Source organism: Mus pahari, chromosome 12, assembly GCF_900095145.1.
Source record: "Mus pahari chromosome 12, PAHARI_EIJ_v1.1, whole genome shotgun sequence".
NCBI classification, from domain to species: domain Eukaryota; kingdom Metazoa; phylum Chordata; class Mammalia; order Rodentia; family Muridae; genus Mus; species Mus pahari.
Genome location: NC_034601.1, coordinates 77,070,212 through 77,097,677, shown reverse-complemented (window position 1 = coordinate 77,097,677; position 27,466 = coordinate 77,070,212). Strand labels below are relative to the sequence as shown.

Sequence of the window (27,466 nt, the reverse complement as noted above, 5' to 3'; positions counted from 1 at the left end):
TCCTCCTCCTCCTCCTCCTCCTCCTCCTCCTCCTCCTTCTTCTTCTTCTTCTTCTTCTTCTTCTTCTTCTTCTTCTTCTTCATTCGATATTCCCTGGTGTGGGAAACAAAGTTTTGTTTATGTTTTCATGTAGGCTATCTAGAACCCGGGTGAAGTGTCTGCCAGAAACCTTTGGAAGATTGCAAGGGACTGTCTGAGGCCCACAACTTCAGGAAGATCTGGGGAGGAGCAAAGGGAAGTGATCAACCAAGAGCCAACCGAGCAACTGATGGGGGTGGGGCAGCAAGTCAGGAGCCGAGAACTGGGCAGGGCGGGGAGCAAGAGCTCGCTGGTGTGAGTGCGCCGGTCTGCCCGAGGACTTGGGCTGTGGTTCTCAAGCTTGTCCTAATGCCTTTCCGCCAGTGAGAGCATTGTGAACCATTTCCTTCCTCTGGGTCACAGAACCCCTCCCTCTTTCTCAGTGCGGGAGCCTCTCGACTTTTTCTTAGGGATCAGGGTTGGAAGGGCTCAGCTTTTGTGACTTTCGTAACGCGGATGCTGCCATTCCCTTCCCGGTAGGAAGCTGGGGGGGGGGGAACCCGGTTTCCTTCCACCCCATCACCCAGCCCCCCCTCCCCCGCCGCCGCTTTGGACTTGATACTGAAGTGGGGAATCTTAGATGCATCTGTCCGCCTGGCCTGCGGCCTGCAGCAGCTGCTGTTAAGATTTTGGAAGAACTCAGACTAGAAGGGAGTTGCTTCTCCAGTGAAGAAGAGCAAGCAGAAATCTCTTTTTTTAGTCTCTAGGGAACTAAAGCTGGTTCCAGATAGACTCTTCAGGAAAAAGCCAGGATACACACACACACACACACACACACACACACACACACACACCAAGGTCTCTAGGTAGGACTTGAGGAAACTGTTCAAGGTCGTTCCACGTGGATTTTTAGAATCCAGAGTTGGAAAGGTGCCCCATGAACCACCGCCCCCCATCTCTCTCTCTCTCTCTCTCTCTCTCTCTCTCTCTCTCTCTCTTCCTGAGAAGTGCAGAATCAACATACTTTGCCCAAGAAAAGCTGGGGTAAAGAGAAGGACTCTTTAGACAAGGTTCCCATGGAAAAGTAGAAGAGACTCAAAAGTAGGGTGCTTTTTAAGAAAAGGCAACTATAGCTAACAGCCCACCTTGGGGCAGAAGAGGCTCTGACTGGGGGGGGGGGGGGAGGAATGTTAAGGAATCTTTTCAATTCGACCCTCTTTCTTGGAAACTGCAGACCAACCGGGGCACAGGAAAGGCGACAGGAAGCAGGGTGGTCCGGGAATCAGCAGCCGAGAGATGAAGTTAAAGGTTCACTCTTTTCCCCAGAGCAGCCAGGGCTGTACAAAGTGCTGGTCCCAGCGCTGTTTCGGCGTCTTACACCCCCAGAGTGACGAGCTGTGGCGTGAGGCCAGAGCGCGGAGGCTGCCCCCTCCCCCTTCAGGCCCCGAGGCGCAGAGCTCGGTTTAGCACTGACTGAGCTCAGGGGGCGGTGTCGCAGGGTTTAGGGGGGGGAGAAGGGAGGGGCTCCTATGTGGCTATAAAGCGGCGGCCGGGGCTGCCTGGTCCTTGCATTCGCTGGGAAGCAGCTCAGAGCTAGGTGCTATCGCAAGGCCAGAGCCCACAGCCCAGCGGAGAGAGCAGATCCTTGCTCAAATCGAGCCAAATCGGGGCCAAGGCAGAGGACGAAGAGTCCAGGCTCCTATTCTGGACTTGTTCCCCAGCTCCGGGGCGCTTCTCGGTCCTGCAGCAGCCAGCAGTGCAGAGCCACCAACTCGGTGCTGGAATAAAAAAATTCCCGCGCGTCGGCGCAGCCTCTTTCTAAGTGACCCGGAGCTTCGGGTGCTAGTTCTGCAGGAACTTTCCAAAGTGATCGTGAATTTTAAGCATCCGGAGCAGGCCAGCGAAGCTCTGCGCGTCTAGCCTTCTATCCAGACCAAGAGTTCTCTGCGGTGCAGGGTGCGGTGCCATGCAGCCAAAAGTCTCTTTGAGGTCACGCAAGCAGAAGCCCTGCTCCGACATGGGGGACGTCCAGCGGGCAGCGAGATCTCGGAGCTCTCTGTCCGCACACATGCTGTTGCTGCTCCTCTCTTCCATAACAATGCTGCTATGTGCGCGGGGCGCACACGGGCGCCCCACGGAGGAAGATGAGGAGCTGGTGCTGCCCTCGCTGGAGCGCGCCCCTGGCCACGATTCCACCACACGCCTCCGTCTGGACGCCTTTGGCCAGCAGCTACATCTGAAGTTGCAACCGGACAGCGGTTTCTTGGCGCCTGGCTTCACCCTGCAAACGGTGGGGCGCAGTCCCGGGTCCGAGGCACAACATCTGGACCCCACCGGGGACCTGGCTCACTGCTTTTACTCTGGCACGGTGAACGGTGACCCCAGCTCCGCCGCCGCCCTCAGCCTCTGTGAAGGTGTGCGCGGTGCCTTCTACCTACAAGGAGAGGAGTTCTTCATTCAGCCAGCGCCTGGAGTGGCCACCGAGCGCCTGGTCCCTGCCGTGCCTGAGGAGGAGTCATCCGCACGGACGCAGTTCCACATCCTGAGGCGAAGGCGGCGGGGCAGCGGCGGCGCCAAGTGCGGTGTCATGGACGACGAGACCCTGCCAACCAGCGACTCACGACCCGAGAGCCAGAACACCCGGAACCAGTGGCCTCTGCGGGACCCCACGCCTCAGGGCGCGGGAAAGCCATCAGGTATAAGAGTGGCCCCCACCTCTCAGTTCACCCACTCCCCTTCTTTTCGAGGGGTGGGTGACTTGGGGGCACACTCCAGATCGCCTCTGAATGCGAATGACTCAGACTTGCAGTGAATTGAGGTTCTGGGTCGTGACCTCCTCCCCCCCCCAAAAAAAAAAAAAAGTTTGACTAAACCCTGCTAGAACACTTATTTGCCCGAATAGTTAATAATTTAAAAGAGAGAGAGAAAGAATCGGAGGTCCTGCAGATAAGGGCGAAGCGTTTCCTCCGGGAAGTCAATAACCCGACTCTTTACAATGGAGAATCTCTTCCCATCCCTTTAATTCCTTTAGTGAATGTATGAGTTCACTTTAACTAGGTTGTAGTTTCGCGCTGAGTTTTGTAACGTCAGTCCGTGTGTGCACGTAGAGCTCAAAGGAGGGCGGAGTAGAGGAGCCATGGTGACCTGGATGTGTGTTCAGGAGCCTGGGCAACGGGAGTGGTGATCTCAGTTCTGTGGCCTTCTGTCCGTTCCCTTCCCCCATTTGAAAAGCTGACCCCGAGGGCTGGTGGCTCCGGGGGCCCCTCTGCAGAACCAGCTTGGGAGGTCTTTGCTCAGCTCGCCCCGCCTCCATGCGCCTCCCTCCTACCTCGGCCTCGCGGCTCGCACTCCCTCTCCCGGCCGAGGTTGTGCTCCCAGCGCTGTGGAAGGTTAGCCTGGACTGATCCTCCCCGCTTCACATTCGCCTGACTGCTGTGTTCAGTCCCTGCTAGCCAGTTCGTTCTTTTTATCATTCAAGTTTCTTTTTGCCCTTTTCTAGATTCCTCCCCCTTGTCCGACTTGTCCTAGGAGCTGGTAGTTATACCCTACTTTACGACTTCTCTGACCGTTGAGTCTCAGCAGCCCTAAAAAGACCCTTTTCCAAATTGGCAACCCTGGTTTGAGAAAGGAACTTATTCCCCCGGGTCACTGGGAGTGAGAGGAGGCAGGAACAGACTGCTGGGCAGAGTGGGTGGTCCTAGTGCCCGGAACTGGATCGATCAGAGAACCCCCTGGGACCCCTTGAATGAGAGAGCTGAGTCTTACAGACTGAGACTCCTCAAGCCCCACCCCTTGGCTGAGGCTCCCCGCCCTGCCCCATGCCTTCCACGTGGAGCTAGATGATCTCATTCAGGATTTCAGCCCTGGCTTCAATAGTGAAAGGGTGACTCAGGGCGCTCCGCCTGCTTCTCTTGCCAAGTTTTTACTACAGCTGGGTAGAATGATATCCATACTGCTTTACTCAAGCCGCGGAGTTTTCAAAGGCCACAAAAGAAATCCTGCAGACACATACATAGACAGTTTGATCACTCTGTTGCTTTTTTTGTTTGTTTTATTTAAGGCAAAAGAAAAAAAAAACTTAAAAATAACATTCACAGTTTTTAGAAGATGCAAATATTTGTTTTATTTTTGTTCCAGGTGTATTTCAGTTTTATTTACTTTGACTAGGTAGACTTTCCTAATATACTCCGAGAAGGTCACTATTATGAGAAGGACTGCCCATGAGCAAACTTCCTTTTCTTTTTACAGAACCAGGAAGCATAAGGAAGAAGCGATTTGTGTCCAGCCCCCGTTATGTGGAAACCATGCTCGTGGCTGACCAGTCCATGGCCGACTTCCACGGCAGTGGTCTAAAGCATTACCTTCTAACCCTGTTCTCGGTGGCAGCCAGGTTTTACAAGCATCCCAGCATTAGGAATTCAATTAGCCTGGTGGTAGTGAAGATCTTGGTCATATATGAGGAGCAGAAGGGACCAGAAGTTACCTCCAATGCTGCTCTCACCCTTCGGAATTTCTGCAGCTGGCAGAAACAACACAACAGCCCCAGTGACCGGGATCCAGAGCACTATGACACAGCAATTCTGTTCACCAGACAGGTAAGACAAGAGCTTATCAACCATTTCATCACCCCAGAGGTCAGCCTTGTGCTGGATGGGATGGGGGGGGGGGCGCAGAGGAAACCCGGAAGGGGGATAACATTTGAAATGTAAACAAATAAAATAACCAATAAAAAAAAGGCATCTCATCGGTATTGCCTCATTTCCTTTTTGGATACAGGCTAGCTCAATCTGCCTTGCTTATTTCTATTTTAAATTTCCACATCTCAAGTTGCACGGTTCTATTTTAAAAGCATTACAGGGAATCTTGCTTAGAGTGACATGAAGTTAGTCCTTCAAGCTCAGCAATAGTGAATGGACAGGCTTCAAAGCGCATGTTAAGACACGCCCAGCTGAAGAGCTCAGTATCAAGTCCACTCTCTCCAACTTAAAAGGGGTTTCCCTTGCCTCTTTGTAGGATTTATGCGGCTCCCACACGTGTGACACTCTCGGGATGGCTGATGTTGGGACCGTATGTGACCCCAGCCGGAGCTGTTCAGTCATAGAAGATGATGGTTTGCAAGCTGCCTTCACCACAGCCCATGAATTGGGTAAGTCGGCTTCAGAGTACAAGTGAAGCCCAAATGCGTGGATACAACCCAATAAGGCAATCAGATTTGAGAGAGATAAAACATCTCAGACTATGTTGCTGCGTTAGCCACCAGCACTTTTAGAAGGGGTAGGGTATATTTTCCATGATTTCAAATATGGTCTTACTAGGACAGGAGAAAGAGGTACAAACATTTGAAAGTTGACATTTTTATACATACCCTGATCAAAGTGAGTATGAGCCCCAATACAGGTTGTCTAGTAAGAGAGCCATTGAGCCTCACACGATCATACAACTTAATGTCCGTCTTGTCTGCTTCCAGGCCATGTGTTTAACATGCCGCACGATGATGCTAAGCACTGTGCCAGCTTTAATGGTGTGAGTGGGGATTCTCATCTGATGGCCTCGATGCTCTCTAGCTTGGACCATAGCCAGCCCTGGTCGCCTTGCAGCGCCTACATGGTCACGTCCTTCCTGGATAACGGCCACGGTAAGATGACAGCTCCTCTTTCCAGACGGTGTTCAACCTTCCTTGTGTAGGGCTCTGGTTAAGTGAGCTCCATGGCTCTTGCTCATTTCCCCTCCTTCAGAGTTTTCTCTGTCAGGATCGTAAGTGGTAGATCTTTACCTCCATTGTATCCTGCTCCCAAAGTCCATTCATTTATAAACAATAACTCCTCACCATTGTAAAATAGGAAGTCCCCTATTGAGGATAATGTCTCCATAAAAATCTGAAGTTCCCTAGCATTGGTTTTCCCAAAATGCTAAAATTCACAAGTGGCTTTAAATGTCCACTATGCATATGTATGATTTCACCAAACATGTATTAATAATGGCCTCTTTTGTTCTTTTTCTTTTTCTTTTCTCTTTTCTTTTAGGGGAATGTTTGATGGACAAACCCCAGAATCCAATCAAGCTCCCATCTGATCTCCCTGGTACCCTGTACGATGCCAACCGCCAATGTCAGTTTACATTCGGAGAGGAATCCAAGCACTGCCCTGATGCAGCCAGCACATGTACTACCCTGTGGTGCACTGGCACCTCCGGTGGCTTACTGGTGTGCCAAACAAAACACTTCCCTTGGGCAGATGGCACCAGCTGCGGAGAAGGGAAGTGGTGTGTCAGTGGCAAGTGTGTGAACAAGACCGACATGAAGCATTTTGCTGTGAGTTTCCCCAATGAAACGTACTTGTTTGCAACTCAGAATTGAGAAGGGCAAAGTGATGTCTTAGTTCCATTCCTAGACAAGCTACCTGTGTCCCGGTAGTGGGACTATGAGATGATAGTGTATTTTGAGAATTGATGGTCTGTTTTACATTTTTCTCTGATTCTCTAAAATGTCTCTATAGCTTTAACACTGATATCTGTCTATCCGTTTAGACTCCTGTTCATGGAAGCTGGGGACCATGGGGACCATGGGGAGACTGCTCGAGAACCTGTGGTGGTGGAGTTCAATACACAATGAGAGAATGTGACAACCCGGTCCCGAAGAACGGAGGGAAGTACTGTGAAGGCAAACGAGTCCGCTACAGGTCCTGTAACATTGAGGACTGTCCAGACAATAATGGTGAGTCACACTGGACTTCAGCTCTCAGAAACCAGGCAAAGGCGACGTGCCCACAACATGTGGTTGGAAGTTGGAAACTGGGAACATCATCACCGTCTTTCTCTTTTCAGGAAAAACATTCAGAGAGGAGCAGTGTGAGGCGCACAATGAGTTTTCCAAAGCTTCCTTTGGGAATGAGCCCACTGTGGAATGGACACCCAAGTATGCTGGCGTCTCGCCAAAGGACAGGTGCAAGCTCACCTGTGAAGCCAAAGGCATTGGCTACTTCTTTGTTTTACAGCCCAAGGTAGGTACTTTTACACGTGTATCTTTGCAAAGGAGCCTAAGCTGGGCTTGCTGCCTTTGCATAAAAATGTTTGGGCTTTCTTTACCTATTGATCTGTGCTCTGTTTTGAATTTGGAATACTTCTAAATGTAGGAGCAACTCCTTGCTTTGGGATTTGTGTTGCTTTCTGTTGGGAAGGAAGCTTAAATCTAGCTAGCACTTAAAAGAGTCTTGCATGTGTTTAATATTGCTCCTCGATACCCAAAGAACGGTCCTTTGAAAACTCAAGAGCCCTCCCTGTATAGCTAGGTTTTACACACAAAAATTCATGGTTAGATAAATTACATATTAACACGGCATCCAGGAGTTTCAGAAAGTAGTCCAAAGTACTTGTTACTGGGTACCTAGCAGCTGCACATACAAGCACACTAATTAAGGTGAGGGTTTGAGAATTAGAAATTCATTGTTGGAACATGCACTTTGACCAAAGAGACTTGCCATTTCTTTTGGTATTTTGCGGAGGGGATAAATCTGCTTTGAAGAAGAAAATCGAATGAAATTTGCTTAAGTTTGTCATGTATTCTTAGCATTATAAGATAGCAAAGTACATCCAAGTTGTGGATGAAGTATTTAGCAAGTGATTTATGAAGCACCTTCAACTACAGCATATTATTCTAGGTACTGACCATGGAACAATAATCAATGTGACAGTGAACCCTGCTTCCATTGACCTTAGCAATAGGGGAGATAGACGAGCAAATATATAAAATCAAGACATTTATAAGCCTTGCAGATAGCTATACGGACTGTTGGAAAAGCCAAAATGAAGGTGATCGTGTGGCACTACTTGTAGCCCGGGAGGAGAGCATTCCCAGTTGCCAGCACATCGGATGTTTAACCACCGTGGCGCATGTTGTCTCCGCAGGTTGTAGATGGCACTCCCTGTAGTCCAGATTCTACCTCTGTCTGTGTGCAAGGGCAGTGTGTGAAAGCTGGCTGTGATCGCGTCATAGACTCCAAAAAGAAGTTCGATAAGTGTGGCGTTTGTGGAGGAAACGGCTCCACGTGCAAGAAGGTATCAGGAATCGTCACTAGTACAAGGTGAGTTTCAGAACACTCGTGTCGGCAGTAGAGACCCTGGGTTGCTCAGTTGGTCCCTAGTAGCCATAAGACCCTGGGTTCAATCCCCATGCATGTACCTGTGGTCCCAGCGCATGGGAGACAGAGACAGGAGTGGCAAGACGGTCAGACGTTCAGGTCATCTTGACTGCATAGTGACTTTCAGTTCACCTTGGGAGACATGCAAACTTGACTGGAAACACAAGCACACCAACACAAAATAACAAACCCAGGTACTTCATGTAATTCCTCCCAGGTTGACTTAGGCGGATGGCTGCTATAAGGCCTAGGTTAGCCTGGTCTACATAATGAGTTCCGGTATAACCTGACCCACAAGAGAACCCTAAAATTAATTAATTAATTGACACATGAAACACATGCTTTGGAGACCATGTAATTTTGATATATGATTTTGTAGGACTAAGGAAAAGTCACATTTAAAAGAATTGCCTAGTTTTGAGCAATGTGGTTGATTAACCAATCAAAAGACATATACCTGTTTTCTTTGTCCACAGACCTGGGTATCATGACATTGTCACAATTCCTGCTGGAGCCACCAACATTGAAGTGAAACATCGGAATCAAAGGGGGTCCAGAAACAATGGCAGCTTCCTGGCTATTAGAGCCGCTGATGGTACCTATATTCTGAATGGGAACTTCACTCTGTCCACACTAGAGCAAGACCTCACCTACAAAGGTACTGTCTTAAGGTACAGTGGTTCCTCGGCTGCGTTGGAAAGAATCCGCAGCTTTAGTCCACTCAAAGAACCCTTAACCATCCAGGTTCTTATGGTAGGCCATGCTCTCCGACCCAAAATCAAATTCACCTACTTTATGAAGAAGAAGATGGAGTCATTCAACGCCATTCCTACGTTTTCTGAGTGGGTGATTGAAGAGTGGGGGGAGTGCTCCAAGACGTGCGGCTCAGGTTGGCAGAGGAGAGTGGTTCAGTGCAGAGACATTAACGGTCACCCTGCTTCCGAATGTGCAAAAGAAGTGAAGCCAGCCAGTACCAGACCTTGTGCAGACCTTCCTTGCCCACACTGGCAGGTGGGGGATTGGTCACCATGTTCCAAAACTTGCGGGAAGGGTTACAAGAAGAGAACCTTGAAATGTGTGTCCCACGATGGGGGTGTGTTATCAAATGAGAGCTGTGATCCTTTGAAGAAGCCAAAGCATTACATTGACTTTTGCACACTGGCACAGTGCGGTTAAGAGGTGTTTGAGGACAAGGTAGAGTGGGGGAGGGGGGGCTGATACACTGAGTGCAAGAGTGCTGGAGGGATCCAGTGAGTCAAACCAGTAAGCAGTGAGGTGTGGCAAGGAGGTGTGTGTAGGGGATACATAGCAAAAGAGGTTGGTCAGGACACTACCCTGCCAGCTACATTCTGATAAGGTAGGCGCATTCTGATGATGAGGCACAGTAGCATCTGAAAGACCATACATAGCACTAAGGAGCCGCAAAGCACTATTAGTATTTCTTTTGTTATATCTATTGCACAAATAATTTTCAGAGACTGGCAGAAGCATGGCAAGCCCTGTGGCACTGTACTAACTAGATACTGTGTACCACAAGGATTGGGAAAAGCAAAGCAGAAAGATGATAAGATTAGATTTCAAACAAGGCTTAGTTTCTATCACTGGAGGCAGGGAGGAGGGTACAAGCAAGATCATTATTCGAAGTTGCTGGCTCCTGTGGTTTCAGGGAAGGTTGATGTGTCATTCCTATCAATAGTGAAAAGTTCAGATTGTTCAACATGAGAGAAAGGCTTGTCTCCGTGAAAGAGCTCCTGATTTCTTCTTATACCATCTCAGTTCTTAACTGTAATTCATGTTGAGAAACAATTCACCGATTTATAAAATGTACATTGAGAAAAAGAGTGAAGTATATGAGGTACACATAAAAAACTGAAGGAAACAATGAGCAACATGCCTACTGCTTTGCTTTCTCCTAAGATAAGCCTGCCTGGGGACAGTGGTTGTTAAAGATTATCCATGGCTCCCAAGAGGCAGTAAAAGAATACCTGTCCTGCCAGAGTTAGAATGGGAAATAGAGATCAGGGTCCCATGAGATGGGGAACATGGTGATCACTCATCGCGCGTGGGAAGCTGCTGCAGGGTAGCAGGTCCACTCCTGGCAGCTAGTCCAACAGTCGTATCCTGGTGAATGTCTGTTCAGCTCTTCTACTGAGAGAGAATATGACTGTTTCCATATGTATATGTATATAGTAAAATATGTTACTATGAATTTTATGTACTTTATAAGTATTGGTGTGTTTGTTCCTTCTAAGAAGGACTATAGTTTATAATAAATGCCTATAATAACATATTTATTTTTATACATTTATTTCTAATGATAAAACCTTTAAGTTATATCGCTTTTGTAAAAGTGCATATAAAAATAGAGTATTTATACAATATATATTAACTAGAAATAATAAAAGAACACTTTTGAATGTGTATGCCTATTTTCTGAAGTGGGATTAACTTCTGGGCAAGAAATCTGATGGGACACAAACATTAGATTTCAAGACGGTTTTAAAATTTGGGTAAATAAACTGTATTTCCTGTTTATAGACGTACTAATAAAAAAGAAGTTGATGATGTCTTTAGTGGTAAGGTTGTTACTAATGTGGTTGGCAAATTACTGTAAAGAGCCAGATAGTAAGCATTTATGGCATTGTAGACTATCTTTCCTGCCACAACCATGTGACAGTGAGTGCTTTGTAGGACTGAGAACAGCCATAATTGACATGTAAATGACAAACTGTGGCTGTGCTTTAATAAAACTTTATTTACAAAAACAAATGGTGGGGCATATTTGTTCTGTAAACTTGTTTTGCCAACCCCCAGTGTGATAAAGTAAATGGAAAATGATTCAGCTTCTGATGCATCTTGAATTTTTGTCTCCCTTAATTATATCAAAAAAAAAAAAAAGTAAGAATGCATGAACATATTTAAGCTATTGAGTAGAAACAGTGCCTCACACATTTGGAACAGATATGAGTGGTGAGCTAATACTGTGAAATATTTGCCTCCCTCACCCGTAACTATACTGAGGTTTGTGTGGGGGTGTGTGTGGGGGGGTCTTGGACTTCTGTAGATCACTGTGTTTTTGAAAACTAATTATTGATCAGTGACAGGTTCAGATCATTTCCATTGTGCTGTTGCTTTTAGAAAACTGTTCACTAGAAAACAGGCACTGTGCCCAACTACTGATATTTCTAACTTTCCATTCACCTGTTGGTCTCCTCAGCATATATATATATATATATTTATATCCCATAACAAAATGCTCACTTCAGCCTTAGTTACTTAGTGTGTTCCCCTCAGCAACTGAATGGATGGTTCTCAGGAGTTAGTTATGTCGACACAGACTAGGGTATAGTGGCAGTAGGGACATTAATTGGGTTACCTTTTTATATTACCTAAGGCCAGCCTGATATGCAGGAACTACAGGACTAGACAGAGAAAACCTGTCTCACAAAAGAAAAGTGTAAACTCAGTCAGCTCGGGAACAAGAAGAAGAGTTCTGCAACGCCTCCTATTCTTATAATGCTACACAGGGAGCCAGGTTTTACTAATGTGGCCTCTCCTTGCATGACCTGCAACTGTTCCCAGAGAGAACTTTCTTGCCTCTATCACCTGCTTCCCCTTCACTGTCACCCAAGTCCCAGGTTTGGTTTCTCTACCACCCATTGATGTGTCTCCTGAGGGGACAGCTATATTCCTTTTTAGACTCTGTCCTATGAATACATCCAGATCTTCCACCAGTTCTCTTACCTAGTCTTACCTAACACCTTCATCACCCAGCACTGTCTGTCTATCCTAACCCTCCAGGCCAAGGTAGAAGGCCACATCTTTGAGACCACATAGTCTAGCTCTCCTGGTGAGCCTTACAGTTTCCTTCCTCGTACCCCCTCTCTCCTGGCATAGTACCAAGCCCAGAAAGGATCCAGAAAGACCTGCTGAGTCTGACCTACTCTGAGCCACCATTGCCTCTCCACCTTATCCCTCCAGAAACAGAGCAAGGCAGGAGCCTAAGGACAACCTCTTGCCTACTCTGACCTAGAACACTCAGTCTATACGATCTCTCCAGGATTTCGCAGGAGCCCATTCTGAGAATTCTCTTGGCCAGAGCTCAACCCAGAACCACATTCCTGTGCTTTTACAAAGAGTCTGCTCAGCCACCTGCTGCTTGTCCACACCCAGACTCTGCTACGAAGCCAACTAGGAGTTCACCCAAATGTTCTACCATGACTCTAAGGCAGTGGTTCTCAACCCTCCTAATGCTGCGACCTTGAATTCGGTTCTTCAAAGGATTACTTTTGTTGTTACTTCCTAACTGTAATTTTGTTGTTATGAATCACAATGTGAACACATTTTAGATATAGGATTTCCAAAGGGGGAGGAAGGAGGCCTCAGATTGAGAACCTTATAGTCTAAGGTTCATGCATCACACTGGCCGTGACTGTGCTAGAATCACTCCACCCCAGTTTCTCCAATCATTAATCAACACTGAGTAGATGCTCACTCCTCCTACCTGGACTGAAGTAAAAACTAAATTTAGACAACAGCAAAAGAAAACCAAAAACTCCACCCAACACAGATGGACTAGAACCTCACACCAGACGCATAGCCAGTGATGCAACCCAGATAAGATCTTATCTACAAAACCACACACAAACAATATGAAAGTCCAAGACTCTACACACAGACCCAGGACCACTATGCCTATAGAAATGTTCTCCAATTGAAATCTCTCAGAAAGTATATCAGGACACAGAGTTTAACAACTGTAAATATGACCAAAGAATTTAAGGAATTGAAAGAGATAGGAAATCACCTGGATGAACTAAAATAAGATATAAATAAACTCCCAATTGGAGGTGAAGAAAATGCAAACCAAGTAGGTACGTTAAAATAAAGACAGTGTAGGATTTGACATCTGAATTTAACAGAGATAGAAGTACTAAAGAAAATGCAAGCTAAAATATAAACGGACCTGAAACATTCAAAACTAGAAAAGTCATGAGTGAACTCCACCTGCAGAGGGGATCAAGTCAGGACTTGAAGAGAAAATTAAGGTGTATTTATATGTGAAATTAGTAAAGTGTAGTTTTAAATGCTACTGCTCAGAATCAGCCGCCATCAGCCCTAACCAAGCTTTCCTTTCTACCTGCCTTTGTTCTGAGACATGGTCGTGCTACCAGCTCCCACCCCCCCACCCAAGACCTTTGAATCCATGGATAAAAGACACACACACAGTTTGTACCTTTACAATTTACCTTCCAGTTGTTGGGCATTACTATATCTCACCTGGAAAAGCATGCCCTTACCAATTATTATCTTTGCCTCTCCACTTGCCCTAAACTCCAGTGGCTAGACACACCTAGCACCTTCCAAAACTCCTTGGACACCAGCCTGTAGCAGAGGCCACTGGACTAGCTGCCCCCTGCCCCCACCCCCTACTCTGCCCTGAGACCTTACATGATTGTTCCATTCTTTTCCCTCCAAAACGTGGCAGAAAAGGCTCTTTCTCCTTCTCTGTGTCTGCCTTGTCTCCCTGAGACCAGGAAGTCCCACTAGGACCTTTGGCTCCCCAGCATTCTTTACTGACAAATCAAGAATCAACTAGGGAAGAAGACATTAGTATCAGAACCACAAAAGGATAAAAAGGTTAGCAAAACATAGAATTTTAAGCTTCAAATATTTCACCAAAATTGCAAATAGGATCAGAACCTGATCCTGCATATCCTGTCTTCTCAGAGTATGACAGAGGTGACAATAAAAAGGACACTTACTCCAAAGACAATTGAGGTAAAAGGAAAGTTCAGAGGGCAAACATCATCTATCGGCTAGGTCGGTTCTGAACAAATGGGATTTAGCTGGAGACCTTCATCCTAAGCAATAAGGTGTGGTAATCTAAAATCTAGCCCTCTGAAAGAGTAAAACAAGATCTTTTTCTAAAGACTCATGGAGAAGATTTCTAGTAAACAAACCACATGGTATGTTCTCTATAATACTGGGATAATATATCCTAATGACTCAATGTTAATTGAATATTGTGATTTTTAAATTTAAAACACCTTAACATTGTCCTATAAGTGGCAATAGTGATAATATGGAAAGCAAATAGCAGTATTCAAAGTTTTTGGTGAACGTTATGCACACTTTTATACTTGCCTTCTAAATTCAACATGCAAGACTGCTAAGATTGCAGAATATTCCAAACACAGAGAACTGAACATTCTTCTGAAGGACTGTATTATCTACCAACTGTGGGATTTTAGAAGGTAAAAAAAGTTTTTATCATTGTTTTTTTTTTAAGATGCATAACTCTGATCAACAACATAAAAGATTCAATCTAAAATGAAAATGTTCTCTTGGTTGCTTGGCAATACACTTATAGAAATACTCAAGAGATGGTTGCCTTTAAGTTGTTGTTGTTGATCTTGTGTGTGTGTGTGTATGTGTGTGTGTGTGTGTGTGTGTGTGTGTGTGTGTGTGTGTGTGTGTGTGTGTGTGTGAGTGTGTGTGTGTGTGTGTGTGTGTGTGTGTGTGTGTGTGTGTGTGTGTGTGTGTGTGTGTGTGTGTGTGTGTGTGTGTGTATGTGTGTGTGTGTGTGTGTGTGTGTGTGTGTGTGTGTGTGTGTGTGTGGCAGGCACCCTAGCCAGTGAAATGAATGTAGAAAATCTACTTTCAATGGAAAGCAATATTTAATAAATTGGAGACCTGAATGTGGCAGGACTCCATAGCTCTTAAACTCTCTCTGGCTCTTCTATCTGACATGGTTAAGATATTTTTTTTATATTTCCCTCAGACACTAGACTCTAGCTTCCAAGTCATAGAATGAATTAGGCAGTGTTCATTCTGTTTCTTTTTTTGTGGAAGAGTTTGAAGAGTACTGGTATTAGCTCCTCTCATTATCTATATGATGCAAGGTCTTTTTATTCCTTTAAAATCTCATATACGTTTGAAAATAGCATGGAAAACTCAAACAGTATTTAATTGATTAGACCTTGCCATTGGGCTTCATCACACAGTTGCACACAAAGACAGTCCTTCCACCACTATCATGGCAAGTTCCTTTAAAATATAGTTTTCAATTCTACCCATTAGAGAGTTTTTTTTTTTTTTTTTTTTTTAATCAAGAAAGAAATGGGCTTGCTTCAAATGAACTTTATTTAGTACTGTACTGACTGGTTTTGGCAACTTGACACAGCTGGAATTATCACAGAAAAAGGAACCTCTCTTCAGGAAATGCTTCCATGAGATCCAGCTGTAAGGCATTTTCTCAATTACTAATCAAGAGTGAGAGGGCCCATTGCAGATGGTGCCATCCCTGGGCTGAAATTCCTGGGTTCTATAAGAAAGAAAGCTGAGCAAGCCAAGGGGAAACAAGCCAGTGAGTAACATCCCACCATGGCCTCTGCATCAGCTCCTGCTTCCTGACCTGCTTGAGTTTCAGTCCTGACTTCCTTTGGTGATGAACAGCAATGAGGAACTGTAAGCTGAATAAACCCTTTCCTCCCCAACTTGCTCCTTGGTCATGATGTTTGTGCAGGAATAAAAACCCCAAATAAGACAAGTATAAAATCCCTAGAAGGATTTTACTTTGGACTATGTTGTTTTATATGCTAAGATTCCCAGCAGACAAGTGTCTCATAGAAGTACACAGAATTTTATACTCTTTACCGTCTAAGTGTACTTTATATTCCTAAATAAGAAAACAATTTCTTTCTTTTTTAACAGTGCTTTCTGTTAGGGTCCTAGAATTATAGTTAATACCCAGTAGAAACTCAATACAAGTTTTGCTCATTGGCCAAAACAGGTTTCTGGAAAGATTCAAATGTAGAATAAAACACTGCCACATTTAAAGGCATGGTCAAGAAATCCCTGTCTTAACCACTACCATGTTAGTACATCCATGATTGTAAGTTACTTTGGAAATCAGAAAATTTACAAAATCATTCTGACTTCCTTTTCATCTTTCTGTAAACTGAAGAGTTCCCTTCAAGGACCACTGTAAAGTAAATGAGCTATCATTTATATAGTTAGCAGACACTGGAGAAAATCTATTATTGTGATTGATATTAATGTCTAGGATGCACTATGTATGAAAACCATTTCATGGTTAATTCTTTCTTCCTCACCAGAATTCTCACTTTCAGAAGCAATGACGTGGTTACTTTAGAAGATTCTTTGGTAATAAGAAACCAAGTTCCATTAGGAGGTTGGTGAATTATCAACCCAACAAAAGCTTACTCAAGCTGAAGTTATCCATGTGCCAAGACTCTGAAAGAACAGCCAGTATTGTGAGTGATGAGTACCAGCCAAAAGGAATTACTGTTTTTCTAACGTAGTAAATTAAAAGAACAGATTTCTATATTCTTTTAACAATTATATCTAACAAATACCTGTAGACATATTTTAGAGGAATTCTGTTAGTGTTGCAATGAAGCTAGACAGTATTAATGGTGTCAATGGCCCTCTTAGTTGGTTGTTATGGTTTTATATGAAGCTATTGGCTCCTGATTTAAATATTAACTGATGGTGGAAGGTTCTGGGAGTTTGGGGAGGTGAGACCTAGCATCAGGGAGTTCATTGGACTGGCAGTTTCTTATGTTCATATTACTCCTGGCCCCTTCCTGTCTTTCCATTGGTCCTGTGTCCACTGGGGTGTTAACAAACTTCCTCTACACTTCCCACTTCTGTGAACTGTGGTGCTCCTTTCCGTGGTGCTCCTCATGACTTCCCTGTGGTGATGGAGAAACTTCCCACAACCATGAGCCACAACAAGTTGTCTGTTGGGTATTGTGGTCAGTGCAACTCAGAAATAACTACTCCAAAGGTCAAGGTCCTGAACTACAACATACTTTGCGTTATCTCTTTAAGACAGATATATTCTTTCTTTCCTTGGTTCACATTGCAGAATAAATTAGAAATTAATTAGCATACACTTATGATCAGTGAATCCCATGAGGCAAAGCCAAGGATTCTAGAACTCTAGATTCATAATCATAAGAAAGAGCAAGCACTTGGGCAGTTTAAAAAAAATGTTTTCTAGAGATGAATCTCTGGAGGTGATCAATATGCATTGTACTGTGTAAAACTATAAAACTTTCAAGGAATAAAAAATATTATTGAAAAGATAGTAACTAGAAAACACCTCAAATACACTTTCCATTGAAAAATACTGGCATCCCTTTATGCTTGTATAAGCAAAGAATACTGTGACTTTATACAATGTTGTAAATGAGATACGATTGCATCAGGAACTTTGCAACAAACAATTTAACATTAATTAAAAACTTGCTATTATTTATAATTAATTCACAGGTAACATTATTGCTATAGTAGCTTTGGGGGGCAATATTTTACTATTAGATGCATAACAGTTGTTTAGCTAGCTTTCTAAAGTAAATAAATGAATAAATAAATGAATAAATAAATAAATAAAGCAAGCAAGCTACTCACATATCTGTACAAACTGAGACCTCTAGTGGACCTAAATGGTAAGTGTTCCAACAGCTCACCTTCAAACAAGTTCTTAGAAAATGCAGCATTTTCAACTGTCTCAACTGTCTCAAAAGGAAACAAATTGATCTCTCAAACACCTATTAATATTTTATAATTTTTCTATTAAATTAAAGTAGTATCTGGAATATTTGAGAAAGAGAACTGCTGTACTCTGAGTCCTTTAGGGAAGCAACATACAATGTGAAGCATGAACATGGAAACATCTTTGGATTGAAAGCTCCCTCATATTCCCTAGAGAAATGACTCTGGGTGAATTTGGACCCTAGAGACAAAATGTACACTGGAAGTCTGGGATCCAGCTACGGCGATGATGTAGAGACTAAAAATACTTGACATTTATATATCATTTGGCATACTGGTACTCGAAAACAGTATTGAACTGATATATCACTATCCCAGGCCCAAACAAAGTGATAATTATTGCAATGTACTGCCCTAAATATGAAACCCACTGGAAAAGGAGCTATGACTAAAGGGAGATTCAACAAAAATTCGTACCTGGATGACGTGCAATCCCCCGCGTCAACATTGATTTAGTCACAAGTTAAGGGCAGGGATGCCTTAGCTCATGTGCTTTCCACGTACCCTACTTTATGGCTTTATTTATTGACATTGCACAGGGAACACCAGAACGACTTGTAAAGAGGGTCCCTCTGTATCACTATAGGTAACACTGGAGATTTTCCAGGAAGACAGGTTATAGCTCAGCTTGGTAAACACTGTGTTCAACCACTCTGAATTAAACTACAAAACAATGCACAGAGGATAGTGTCTACATGATCATTCAAATACTAATGTTAAAATAAGAAAAGGTGTTGTTTCTAACACATACGTGAACAAAATAAGAAACATGTACATAATATTCAGAGATTAACTACAAACACAAAGTTCAGAAACTGATCATGATTAAGATTCTAGTAAGTTCTCATTAATTTGGTTTCTTTTTTAAAAAAAATACCTATTAATTTACCCTTTTATGAAGATATTTTCATTATTTTGTAGAAAATATGAGGCAGATAAGAGAATGACAATTTCTACCTTTGTATTCTCCATTGAGAGGTCAAGGCCCTAGATAAGATCAGTGCTTGAAAAAGCTCAACACTGTGAGCTACAGATAAAAAGAACCACGGGAGTACACAGAAAAGAAAGCCAACTGAGAAGCTTGGGAAAGGCTTATGGAAGAGAAAGAATTTGAACCATGGTCTAAAAAATGAGGGAAGTTTGGTTAGGTGGCGAATGGCATTCCTGAAAACACACAGACACTTCGAAGTAGAAAAGGGTTTAGGTTAAAAACAAATAACCAGTTAGACCTGTTTACCCTTGAGACAAACAGCAATGACATCTGTGTGGAATGAGAATCACATCAAGCCTATGGACAGAGGAGGCACTTTGCGATACTGGAAAGGAAGTCAACATTAAGTGGAGGCTTCCAGGTCTACATTTGCTGAGCACTGATTTTCCTGAGGAAGATAGGAGGGAGCAGATGATACAATATTAGATAAATCTTGCTGCAAGCCCTTGGGTTGTGTAAGGAAAAAAGCAAACTACCTGAAAGAAACAGCTTAATAGAGGAGTGAATCAGAGATTTATGGCTCAGAGATTTGATTGTGTTGATTCTGAGAGTGTAGATACTAAGTTAACATAGTGGCCAGGAGATGTGGTGATGGACAGGAAATGGAGAACACTAAAGGGATTGCACATTTACCTACTCCCTCACACTAGAACAACTGCTTCGAATAGGCCATTCCGTATATGCTCATCAGTGTTGTAGCCCAGTGATTAATTTAGAGCTTCATGATCCAGTCCCCTCTCAACAGCAGCTAGAGAATAAGCCTTCAATGCACGAGTTTGTAGGGGGTCACTACATATCTTTAAGCAAAACATAAGTTGGCAAGAATTTGTGTTCTATAGTATTTCACGAGTGACATGAAAACAGAATAAGGACTGAAGTCAGTTAGAAGCTAGGCATCAAGCAAAGGCATAGACCTTAAGCACTATATAAAATACTTACTGTGATTTTCAGAAAGCACATTATCACTGATAAGCAACAGTACCAAGATATCCCTAAACACACACATGCTTGCATGTAATACAACACAACCAAATACACAATTCACTAAACTTTAAGAAACCTAAATATGCTGTAGGAAAGTCAGCAAATAACTTCTGGCCTAGAGAAGCGTTATCTGAGCGATTTGCTCACATGTTTTGTTTTAGTTTTATTTTTGTTTTGTTTTGCTCACATGTTTTGTTTTAGTTTTGTTTTAGTTTTTGTTGTTGGTGTTTTTAAAATGAAAATTTCATTTCAAAGTACAATCACAAATTAAGTTGGAGGCAGGATCAGTGACAATATGCTTCAAAGCTGTCCTGATGTCAAAATATACATTATGTAGGTGTGGTCATATTGCTGTCATTAGAATATGATAAAAGGCACAATTTTTTGTCACCAAATTGTGCATTTGTAAGTTGGGTACGCATCCTTTGAAGTACCTCCTCTCAAGTGTGGTGCTTCCTTAAAAATCTAAAGGAAGACTAAAAGCACATGACCACCTGATTCAACAATTTTATCTGTGGGCTCTGGAAAGAACAGATAGCAGAGTTTCAAGCAAATATTAATCATCAGTGTTCAGTGGCTCATGTACAACATCCAAAAAGCATGGAAGCAATCTAAATGAGCATCAGTGTATGAATGGAAAAAACAAGAGTGTGGTATTGAATGAAATGGAATATTACTGAGCAGCAAATGAGAGCATTCTTCCATATGCTACAACCCAAATTAGCCTTAATAGCATTATGCTGAGTTAAATAAGGTCAAGACACACAAGATGCATACAACGATGCAGTTCATAGCATTAGGAAGCAAAATATTAGTTACCAAAGGGGACATGATGGTGTTATTCAGTGCCTACAGACTTTCTGAGTAGAAGCACGAGATGTTCTGGAGACACTTCGTAGTCTTGGTTACCCAATAAGGAGAATACACTCCATTCCATTCAGTGGTAAACTCCAATGATTACAATGAAATGGGAATGTAGCTAAGCCTAGTGTCTCTCAGCCCTGAGGTCACTTCGAATGAGCACCACACTCATATACGTGAAATCATCATATTGTAAATGATTTATGTATTTAAATAGTGCTTCTTTATTATAAACACAAGTAGTTCTGGTAAAGGAGTGACAGAGAGTTAAGTTATCTGGCTAAGATATCTTGAATTTAGGAAGGGGAAAAAAAAAAGATTGCTCTGGGAGTAACACTGGAAGACAATGCAGAAATCCCCTGAATGTGAACTTGAGGGTCTCAAAACAATGCTAGTGTCCATAGCCTGAGCCAGGAAAGCTCAGATAAGCCAAACTACACTCAGGAGTAAGAGCTCAAACCCTCAGAGGATTACACCCCCACAGAAAAACACGCAGGATTTCCATCTGAATTCTTATTCAATAACAGCAGAGATGATTACAAACAAGTCCTCTAAGTTTGTTCAGAAATAGCCATTTGAATAGAGGAAAAACATATCTACAAAGCTCTAAGAGAAAGTATGAGAGTTCCATTGTCACCACTTTTTTCATATCACACAAACAATAAAATAGTCATTTCTCACTTTATTTCTAAAATTTCAAGGGTCTGAATTTGTTAGAAATATTCAAAATCCTAATCTTTACCTCTCATCTGTTTCAATAAGAAATTTTAGTTATCTACCATTACAAACCCCTTGAAAATATACTATTGAAACAGCAGTCACTTATTTAGTGCACAGATTTGTAATTGGGACATGCCTTAAAATAGGCTTGTTTTTCTATTCTATATGGTGTTGGCTGGGACAATTCAAATGAGGAGCCAAGAAACCATTTCCAAGATGGTTGACTAATACGCTGGAGATGATGCGGGGTATCAACTGGCAACTCATAAGATGTCATGAGTTTGCTTCTTTAACTTTTTAAAAATATTTGGCTTGCTTATTCATTTGGGGGGGGGGGGCTTGTGTGGATGCGTGTGTGCCGAGACATGTGTGTAGAAGTCAGGGGATAGCCTGTGGAGTTCAGTTCTTTCCTTCCACCATCTGGATTCTGGGGTTGAACACAAACCGTCAGGCTTGGTGGCAAGGGGCTTAACCTGCCGAGCCATGCTCTCCTCAGAGGACACTTCTCCCTAATTTTCTCTGGCCTCTTCACAACATGGCTACTCTGTTTCCAGAGCAGAAGTACCAAAAGAACAACATCCGTGACCTAGTATCAATGACCTAGTATCAATGACCTAGTATCCATGACCTAGTATCAGAGGTGCTCAGCACTGTGTCACCCAGACTTAGGTGGATATGGGTGTCTCACACTTTCCAGAGGGATAAAAGTAGTACTCTAAGTAAGTATATACAATGAGGCACTGTTTCAGTCATATTAAGAAAACTCAATGCTAGCCGGGCGTGGTGGCGCACGCCTTTAATCCCAGCACTCGGGAGGCAGAGGCAGGCGGATTTCTGAGTTTGAGGCCAGCTTGGTCTACAGAGTAAGTTCCAGGACAGCCAAGGCTACACAGAGAAACCCTGTCTCGATGTCTTGAAAAACAAAACAAAAAAACAAAAAAACAAAAACAAACAAACAAAAAAAAAAAACAAAAAAAAAGAAAAGAAAAGAAAAGAAAAGAAAAAGAAAAAGAAAGAAAGAAAACTCAATGCTGCCCAAGAAATTGTATAGGAGAAAATAAGATAACTTCAAATTTCAAATTCATTTAAATTTAAAATGAGTATCATGCTTAAATAAACAGGTTGGGATAAAGACACTAGCACACCTCCTTTTCCTCTATCCACTCTCTTAGAACCTTGAATTTTCTCAATATTGATTCTAGATGCTTTGTTATCTCTGTCCCACAAGGTGGTTGATAATTATGGCTGATATGTCGTCCCAGCCTCCACTTATCTATACTACTGTGATGTTTATTTTGATCCTTAGCTTAAACTTGTCAAATAGCAGCTGTAGTTACTTAGTATCTGTGACAGAAAACTAATTCAAAACCTGGTCATTAAAAACTACATCTTTACAAGAATTTTTTTATGGCTTCATACATGTGTATAAAATGCACATGTTCTAATGATTTTCTTGAAGTCTTTTATTGAATTAGGGAACCAGGGAAATGTAATAATGGACTGAAGATCTCAAAGGTCTCAATTCATTTGTGAAATAAATTCACAAATATCTACGAGAAATTACTGTTCTATAATCACATAGCCAGGAAACACAATTCATATTTTACTGACAAGAACTACTTCTATTTCTTCCAAGTTTCTATCAGTTAACTTCTATTTGTCCAGAGTTGTAAAAGTGTTGATTCAAAGGTAAGAGGAAAGGTTATTATAAGATCACGTGATCTTCATGGATATAATTGCATTTCATTGAATGGATATTCAGATTATCTTCTGCTCACTGCAAATATCTTCTGTCACCTTCAAAAGTCTTTAAAATGCATTTTTTGTGTTTGCTTGTGTGCATGTTGAGGATATGAGTGTGTTTGTGCATGTGCACATGTGTATGCATGCATGTGGAGGCTAGAGAAACCTTGAGTGTCCTCCCAGGAATGTTGAGACTGGGTCTCTCCTTGTCCTGGAACTAACGAAGTAGACTAGACTGGCTAAGCCATCTGGTTCTTCTTGTTCACACTTTCCAAGCATTGGGAATAAAGCCTCTACCATCACACTGATAATTTAACAAGGGTTTCTTTCTCTGTATTAGTATTTTAACAACAGTAAGTGGTGTTTATATATAATGTATGTGTATGTGATATGTGTGTATTGTGTGGTGTGTGTGTGTGTGTGTGTGTGTGTGTGTGTGAGATGTATGTATGAATGCAAGCACATTTCTGCCATGGCCTGTGTGTCAGAGGATTGTTTACAGTCAGTTCTCTCCTTCTACTATGAAGGTTTATTGGTTTGAACTCAAGTCAACAGGCTTGCTTGGTGATGGATGGTGACAAATTTTACCTGGGAGGCACGAGGTATAGTGAGTAGACATGTCCCATTGAAATAACATTGCACCTTAATAAACCAATGTATCTTTACTGGGGTTTATAACAGATGTATGGGTGAAGAGTTCCTTACAAGGAACGAAGATGACGAAAGCAGCTGGTTGCATCAGTAAAATGTCCACCTCAGCAGAGGTGAGGAGCCCTGAAAGCTGCAAACCTGGATTTCTCTGTGCAGCTCCAGGAAGCTAAACAATCTGAGGACCTGTCTTTAGCAAGGGGGCTTGTCAAAATCTCCTCTCCCAGCCACTGCTTACTCTTTTGTATACTTCCAGGGAGGAGCCATGCAGAATCTTCCAAGTTTCTGTTCTTCTACACTTTGACTTTATCTTTAATCCTTAAATCTCACCAACTTCCTACTCTCCTGGGAGAGGACTTTCAATGTGGAGAAGACTGACAGTTGGCAACGCAGGACAAGAGGTTTAAGCCTAAGTGGTGAACGGGGGTTCTCCAGGGTGTGAGACATGCTTTGTCTGGAGTGGCCTACCCCACCCCTAGCCTCTCCTAAGTGTTCAGCTGCCACTATTATCATTTTAACCATAGAACCTCACTTGATGTTCTAATGATTTCCTACCCAAAAGAAATGAGATCGCTTGATGGGTTATTTCTGAATCTTCTTGTCCTCCATTTCCATATTCACAGACAGACTCACTATTTTTTTCTTTAATAAAAAATACTTCTCATTAAAGAAATAAAAAAAAAAAAACCCGCTTGCCTGTCTCGGCCGCCATCGGAAAGCAGCAGCCATGGCCCTGTGCTACCCCATGGCCATGGGCTTCAACAAGGGCCACAAGGTGACAAAAAAATGTCAGCAAGCTTAGACGCAGCCAGCGCTGCGGGCACCTCACCAAGCACACCAAGTTCGTGTGGGACATGATCTGGGAGGTGTGCGGCTTCATGCCCTATGAGCAGGGAGCCATGGAGTTGTTCTAAGTGTCCAAGGACAAACGCGCACTCAAATTCATCAAGAAGAGGGTGGGCATGCCCAGCTGCGCCAAGAGAAAGTGGGAGGAACTGAGCAACCTGTGGCAGCCATGAGGAAGGTGGCGGTGGCCAAGAAGTATTGATGAACCCTCCCCCAATAAAAAATCGTTCCTACCAAAAACAAAAGTAATTAAAAAACCAAATCTGCATTTTGGATACTTTCAAATTACCAGGGTTTAAATAATAGCAAAATATGGTTTGCTACCCTAACAACTTAGAAATTTGTCTCCTTCCTTCCTTCCTTCCTTCCTTCCTTCCTTCCTTCCTTCCTTCCTTCCTTCCTTCCTTCCCACAAATATTATTCTGGACCAAGGTAGCATGTGTCCCCATTGTGCCACTGTGTGTACAATGACAAGAAAAGAAGCCTTACAGAAGAGCTACAGTTGGATGACTGGGCATTATGGACCAATCCATTCTCATCAATGGACAGAAAGAAGGTGGAGAATGTTGTCGAAGTCCCAATTCATATGCTCAGTTCTTCTGATGAGCACTGCTCCACAGGCTGAGTTCTACATAAACAGGACTTTCTGGGTGGCCACCCTGGCAGCTTAAAGCATGATTCACTCAAGTGGAGAGAATTAGAGACGACAGAGGCCCAGATGACCCCTGTGAGGTTCAAATTAGAGAGAGTCCAGGAGCAATAATGACTCTAAAGAGAAACTGTGAATATTATTTTGTCCCAAGTCAAAATAGTCTCTCAGCAGGGACTACAGCATATTCCCAACCCATCTCTTCCTCTTGCCCATCAATAAACAGATATTCATTTTATTAGGCTTGACACCAAATCCAATTTCCTCATTCAAATCTGTTACATCCAGTCTTGGTGGCCGGAATTCATGGGCCGTTCTTGTCTTATTTATTCTCCTCTCACTGGGAACTAAAATATTTGGATTACATTACCCTTGACAATGAGAGTTCTCCTAATATAAATATGATCATGTTTAGCTGCCAAAAATCTCAGATACAATTTTGCAAGCCATGCATGAAATTCACCTAATGTGTTGGTGTCTAAGTTTTCATTACACATTTCCTTTTTGTGTGGAAAAAGAAGAACCTGTGTTTTATCCCCATGGTAAACCCTACCATAACTGCAGAAGCAATAATTTTTAATCATAAATGAAAACTGAATTGAGGCAGCTTTCAAGGTTTTTTTCTTTAATTGAGAAGATGGTGCTAATAAACAGACAAAAATCAATTGTGTACATTGTAAGGGTCCTAAGGGCTAGAAGTAAATGTGTTACCAGGCTCTACGATGAGAGTATGTGTATTATCTATATCAAGAAAACCTTTGCTAATGAAATAGATCATTTCTTAGGTTTATGTCACACATTTAAGTTTCTTACACTGAGTTTGAGATACTACCAGGCAGCTTAGAGATTTTAATGTATGTGTGTGAAGTGGATAGATTTGGCCACAGATATATAGTGATGTGGGGGGATTTTCTTTCTTTCTCTTTCTTTCTTTTTCTTTCTTTCTTTCTTTCTTTCTTTCTTTCTTTCTTTCTTTCTTTCTTTCTTCTTTCTTTCTTTCTTTTGTTTGTTCATTCTTTTCTTTCTTTCTTTCCCTCTTCCTTTTTCTTTTTTTTTCTTGTTTTTGCATGTGGTTTGTGGGAGTGGCATGTATGCTTTTATGAATATTTTCATGTGTGTTTGAGTGCACATGTGTGTGCAGGTGTGTGGAGATCGAAAATGGACACTGGGTGTCCTCTTTGGTTGTACTCCACAGTATATATTGAGGAAGAGCCTCTCACTTGAACCCAGAGCCTACCAGTTTGGCCATTCTAGCTAGTCAGCTTCCTGTGGGATTTCTGCCCTCCATTTCTCCTGTGTGCTGGTGGTGAGTCACCTGTCATTTGTGTGAATTCTTCAGATCAGAACTGTGATCCTCACACTTGGGCAGGAAGGAATTTAAACCCCTGAGAGCCTTTCCCCCCACCCCACCACCACCTCCACTACAAAGAGTGATTTCTGTCACTCTTAAAGTAGCAGTGGCATATTTGTTGACTTCCTATTGCATTGTCATTAAAAGAGCTGAATTGAAGTCTGTGAGTGTCTGAAGAACGAACAGAAAGAGTGATGAAAGTAACTTTATCCTTAATACTTAAGAGAAAATTCCTTGTGTGTTTCTACACAAAGCACCACTATTGAGAGCTACCAATGTAAGCAGAAAGCAACCGCTTAACCTTGTAGTTATATCTGGGGAACCTATTTAAAATTTTGTCACCATAGGTTGCATATATAAATAGCCATGTGTCATTACTATTCATGCCTTATTATATAATGGTATGAATAACATTTAGCCCATTGGATGCTTAGACCTTGGAGAAACAATGACTATAACTTTGAGTGTCTATTTTTAATGTCAATGAGGAGACAAAAAAGTTTGAAGAAAACATGTTTTCTTTCTGGCATATCCATTGAAAACATGTATTTTTCAATTGCTCTCTTATCCTTCTTTGGACTTCTCACAAAAATCCAGTTTTCCAACAGGTTTCATTCTACCAGCATCTCTGAGCAGATCCTAAATGGCTGTGGCTGAAATAGCAGTGTCCTCATGACAAAGCTAGGGAGAAATCAGTTGGATGGCAGTTTTGAAAATCTCTTTAAAAGACACTATTTTGGCTTTCCTTTCTCTGTTACATTCTAGAAATGAATGGCTCTCTTACAAAGAGCTTTAGAAAGCACAAGAAAGCCCACCAAGACACCAGCATCAGTCAGAGAAGTCCATCAGTCAGAGAAGTCCATCATTCAGAGAAGTAGTCCATCATTCAGAGGAGAAGTCCATCAGTCAGAGAAGAAGTCCATCATTCAGAGAAG

General features: G+C 42.7%; 1 protein-coding gene and 1 pseudogene across 1 annotated transcript; both read left to right on the top strand.

Annotated features, from left to right (window-relative positions):
• The first annotated feature begins 1,586 nt into the window (after positions 1-1,586).
• Positions 1,587-10,922, top strand: Adamts1 (ADAM metallopeptidase with thrombospondin type 1 motif 1). The gene is made up of 9 exons (XM_021209627.1): positions 1,587-2,714; positions 4,267-4,613; positions 5,032-5,164; positions 5,486-5,653; positions 6,042-6,328; positions 6,544-6,730; positions 6,841-7,016; positions 7,921-8,096; positions 8,630-10,922. The coding sequence occupies exons 1-9, from the start codon at positions 1,985-1,987 to the stop codon at positions 9,327-9,329; spliced, it is 2,904 nt and encodes a 967-aa protein (XP_021065286.1). The 5' UTR covers positions 1,587-1,984; the 3' UTR covers positions 9,330-10,922.
• Positions 10,923-24,412: 13,490 nt separating this feature from the next.
• On the top strand, positions 24,413-24,733 carry LOC110329457 (annotated as a pseudogene).
• Positions 24,734-27,466: the final 2,733 nt, after the last annotated feature.

What these genes read in the sequence shown, in the direction of transcription:
- Adamts1 (XM_021209627.1), top strand. Translation starts at nt 1,985, where the DNA reads ATGCAGCCAAAAGTCTCTTTGAGGTCACGCAAGCAGAAGCCCTGCTCC. An exon ending in GGGCGCGGGAAAGCCATCAG is followed by an intron (nt 2,715 to 4,266) that starts GTATAAGAGTGG and finishes TTCTTTTTACAG; the next exon opens with AACCAGGAAGCATAAGGAAG. An exon ending in GGAATCGTCACTAGTACAAG is followed by an intron (nt 8,097 to 8,629) that starts GTGAGTTTCAGA and finishes CTTTGTCCACAG; the next exon opens with ACCTGGGTATCATGACATTG.